Source organism: Chelonoidis abingdonii, chromosome 1 (genome assembly GCF_003597395.2).
Source record: "Chelonoidis abingdonii isolate Lonesome George chromosome 1, CheloAbing_2.0, whole genome shotgun sequence".
NCBI classification, from domain to species: domain Eukaryota; kingdom Metazoa; phylum Chordata; order Testudines; family Testudinidae; genus Chelonoidis; species Chelonoidis abingdonii.
Window position 1 is genome coordinate 152,331,223 of NC_133769.1, and position 4,408 is coordinate 152,335,630.

The 4,408-nt window shown below is 54.3% G+C and overlaps 1 protein-coding gene across 3 annotated transcripts in view; it reads right to left on the minus strand.

Moving 5' to 3' along the window:
• Positions 1-3,514, minus strand: part of LRRC23 (leucine rich repeat containing 23) — a 19,313-nt gene extending 15,799 nt beyond the window's left edge. Inside the window, exons 1-5 of one of the 3 annotated variants that reach the window (XM_032773917.2) lie at positions 3,269-3,290; positions 3,051-3,164; positions 2,750-2,862; positions 948-1,201; positions 706-836 (exon numbers count right to left, since the gene is read on the minus strand). In XM_032773917.2, coding sequence (XP_032629808.1) covers positions 706-836; positions 948-1,201; positions 2,750-2,862; positions 3,051-3,155 — 603 coding nt within the window. In that variant the 5' untranslated portion in view covers positions 3,156-3,164; positions 3,269-3,290. Of the gene's footprint in view, positions 1-705; positions 837-947; positions 1,202-2,749; positions 2,863-3,050; positions 3,165-3,268; positions 3,291-3,376 lie in introns of those variants that run through there. The other 2 variants (XM_032773920.2, XM_032773921.2) reach the window with 2 other exon arrangements.
• Positions 3,515-4,408: the final 894 nt, after the last annotated feature.

The following is a 4,408-nucleotide window of genomic DNA, read 5'->3' on the forward strand; positions in this document are numbered from 1 at the left end:
GGTTTAAAGAGCCCTTTATATCGATATAAAGGGCCTCGTTGTGTGGACGGGTGCTAGGAGTAGATGGGCACAAGCCCCCCACATCTAAAGGTCCCTCCCTTCCCCCCAATCTAAGGGAAGGAGCTGCCGGACCCAGATCTCAAGTGGTTCTGGGGGTACAACTAATGAAAAACAGGGACAGGAGTGAGGATCACAGAGGAGCTAAAGGAAGTCACATCCCCTGCAGCTGCAGGAGCAGGTCTAGCTGTGAGGTCTCTCAGTGCCTGCAGTTCTTTATCTGCTGCAGTTGCTCAGCAGCTTCCCTGCAGGCTGCCTGCTGCATCACAGAGAGAAGAGAGTAACTCCGGTTGTTCCATTGCCTGCTGTGGGAGCCCCCAGAGAGTGCAGGATAGGAGCTTGACTTGCCCCACCTGAGCCTAGGAGAGCACCTAGCACAAGATGCTATTCTCCCTTACACAGCTACCCTGGGCAGCAAAGGGGATAGGTTAAAAAGGAGAAGCTGAGAGCCACTGACTGAGCATGTTGGGAACACACCAGATTACAGAATCTGCCACAAATAATTGATTGTGATCCCCTGACCTTTTTGAAACATGTTAGTCAAGGCTGCACAGTGCTGGCCTACCACCACACTGGCGCATGGATACCCCAATGGAGCCTCTACACCACTCTCTGTGGCATAATGCCCCTGAGGTGAGGTGCTCTTACCAGGTAAAGGTTCTTGAGCTTGGGCAGGTGCAGCCCTGTGGTGGTTTCTAGCTTGTTTCCTCGCAGCTCCACCGTGTGCAGGTTTGTCAGCTTCCCTGGATCCAGAGCTGATATCACCTGGATTTCATTCCCTGAGTGACAGAGAAGGAAGCAGCAAAAGGGTTAATTCCTCCAGCGTTCCCTTCCCAGCACACAGCAAGGAGCACTTTTTTGTGGTGAGGCCTGGTACACACCCACCTCACCTTTAAGGTTGAGGCTGCCCAGGCGTGGATGGGTAATACCCTCTGTGTCCCTGATGCGGTTGTGGGCGAAGCTGGCAATCTGCAGGTAAGGCAGCTCTGGGAGACAGGTACTGATCAGCCGATTCCCATCCACCTTCAGCCACAGAAGGTGAGTGAGGCTGCCCAGAGGAGACAGATCTCGCAGCCGGTTCTCTGACAAGTCCACATAACGCAAGTGAATGTAGTTCTGGAGAAGGCTGATATCTGTCAGGTCCCTGCCACAGGATGAGGATGTGAAACAAACATCCAGCTTTCTTCCTCCCATCCCTCTCCTCTCAGAGCTGGTCTCCACTCTGCCCCTCCTCCTTGTTGGGGAGCCAGTCCCCTCCTCTGCAGCCTACCTACATCTGGTCTGGCGAAGCTTCTCTGGACATAAGAAGGAGGGAAGTCAGATGGTGGAGTGAGCAGAGGGGTTGGAAACAGAGCCCTGAGGGACCCCTAGGTGGAGACCCCTCCCATGAATGGAGAAGGAGCTGTCAGGAGCAGGCAGAAACTGAGGGGAGCTGAGTGGAGGAAACCCAGAGAGGCTGTGAAGAGATAAGTCCATCAGATAGTGGTCTTAGCATTGAGGGCTGGGTGGGGAAAAGAGGTTGATGGGGAAGGACAAGGCTGCAGGACTAGGAGGCTGGAATGCATAATTAGTGACAGCGCCGACAGGGCAGGCGAGCAGGGAAGTTGACCTGAGTACCAACTTCCAGGGTCCCCAACCTCTCCTGAGCCGCTCAGGCATTGGGGGCAGAAAACATTTTCCACCGTGGCCAGCAAAACAGCAAGGGCTGCTCCTGATTAATGAAAGACAGGAAGGTCTCTCTAGTACCTGGTGGATATGGCCAGCATGGGGCTTAGTTCACAGGGATATGAGTTCCAAAGTCTCCCAATAATGTCCTCCCCATGACACTTATGGGTCCATGGATTACTGGCAACTAGTGGGTGAGGAAGAAGATAATTCAGGTGGCTGCTGAGTTTGGAGTGATGAAGTCACTTGAACAGCCCCAGGAATCAGTGCAAAGGGCATAGCTCTGGGGGATGTCATCTAAGCCTCCCTACTGCTCACAAGAGGAGAGCTGCTGAGAGCATTTCCTGGAGTGTCCATCTAACTATCCATCTGTCATATCTACCCAGTTATTGTATCTAGCTGGACGTTGATATTGGTGTTCTCATTAGTGTATCTGGGCATCTACCTGACCCTACCGATCAGAGTGATCTGGAATGGGGTATCTCAGAGGTAACTTAGGGCTGGCTAACCAGGGTGAGGTCTCCACCAGGGCATGATGTCCTGCCACTTGCAACCTGTGAGTCTAACCAGAGAGACAGGGCCGTAGAAATGCTTTGCTGGCCCAACAAGCTGAACTCCAGTTGGCCAGTCATCTCCTGGTGCCAGCTTTGACTTGGGAGAGCAGGAACAGGCCTATGCAGATATTGGGGGAGAAGCAGACACAGGAAGGGAGGAGGGACACTAACAAAGTGATAGCCCCAAAGCCCATATCCCTTCCCATCATCCCAGGGTACAGTCAGAGGTAACTCATAATATGATCTGTCCAGAATATTGAGTGGGATATCCCACCAACCATGGCAACCCATACTGAAAGAAGCCACACTACTGGGCACTGCAATCCATTTCCCCATTAATTATCATTCCAGAATTTTTTCCCCAACCTTCTCCCGTCCACCTAGAAAGGGTGCTGCAGAAAGGGTGCTGGCTTTTGCCCTGCTACCAGGGGGGAGGGGAAGAAGGATTTGATTGTGCATGTTACCACACTCACTTTTCCTTTGCCTCTAGTTTCACATAGGCATGAGCCAAGCCATTGCCTGTTTTACACAAGAGGGAGAGGCCTCCCTTCATGATCTCCTCTGTAAGAAGGTGTGGAGACAAGCTCTGGAGTGGGGAGAGAAGGAATGGAGAGAGACAGAAACAAACAGTCAGAAAATGAGAGACTCAGAGATAACATCACACAAAAATAAGGCAGGGTCAGTCTCTCAACCCACCCCTAACCCCAGCCACGTTCCCCTACAGATTCCCTCCCCTCAGCTTAGGTTCCTTCTATCCATGTCAGGCTTCCTTACCTCCTCCTCCTCCTGCTCTGTTGGATCCTTCTCTTCCTCCCCCTCCTCTCCCTCCTTTTCTTGTTCGTTGGCACTGGACTCATCTTCAAACTCCTCATCCGACATCTTCAGAGACTAGAAAAAGCCCCATTAGAAGAGAATTTAATTCTGGCCAGAGAGCCCTGACCAGCAGCCCTTGGGGGCCTGTGTGTAACCCTGTGAAGAGAGCTTTGCCCTACCTACACCCACGCCCCCAGCTGCTGTGCCTTGGCCTGCGCTAGGGGCCCCCTTTGAGGGGAGAGAGGAGTTCAGTCTGTGCAGAGGCTCCAAGTCACACTGGTGCAGACCCCAGTCCTGCTGAGAACCCATGACCTTGCTGCACGCAAAGGGCCCTGAGAAATCTCCACCAGTTGGGGATGGGGCATCAGCTGGGGCCAGAGGGGGCCTGGTGACTAGGCGGGAGAAGCCTCATATCCCATCCACCAATGCCAGCACCAATGGGTGCCCTGGACCTGCATCCAGACTGGCACCGGGGCACCCAAACCTGCCCCCCACTTCGGGGGAGGGGGGGGAACTGACCCCTCGCTGTGAGCGGCTCCAGGAGCCCGGGCCCTGCAGGGAGAGGGAGGGTTTGTTTACTGCTGCTATGGAAACCCAGGCGGTAGGTGGGAACTCTTGCCGGGATCTGCTGCCATGGCAACAGTGGGTGATTGACAAGGCCCGGTGGGCGGGAGTTCCCAGGAAATTGGCAGGGGCCGGGAGTGGTTTGGCTGCCGCTCCCTGGAGAGGAGTTGGTGCATGATTTTGCATGAAGGGGTGGGGTTGTTTGAGGGTGGCGGGGAGGCAGGAGCGGGGCTAGAGCAGGGCCAGTGTGCGGCTTGGTGCGATCATAGTGTTGGGCGTGGGGGTGCGGTGGTGCAGAGCTTTGGCTGGGGAACGACTCGCTGTTCTGTGCAGGAGGCTGCAGCCTAACAGGGCTGAAGGAGCACCAGCAATCAGAGGCGCTGGAACTACGGGGCTGTTGCACCACTGGCTTGAAGTGGTTCCCATCATAAATAGGGTTTACAGTTTGGTTCAATGGCTCTCAGCACCCCACGATAAAAACTGTTCCAGAACGCTTGCCAGAAATTGCCTTCTCTGCAGAGTTCTAGCAGCTCCAGATGAAAGGCGCTAGCCTGGGCCAGGCCCTGCTGGTGCTGTGGCTGCCCTGTGCTGGGGTTGTGGCGGTGCTGTGCTAGTATTGACCCAGGCAGGCTATGCTGTGGCTGCACTGTGCTGGCTGAACAGCATCTGACATTTTTGATTCTTTTCAGTAAAGCTTTTCCATGGAACCAGCTGCTGGGAATAATTTTGAACCATAGGTGCTGGAACTAGGGGTG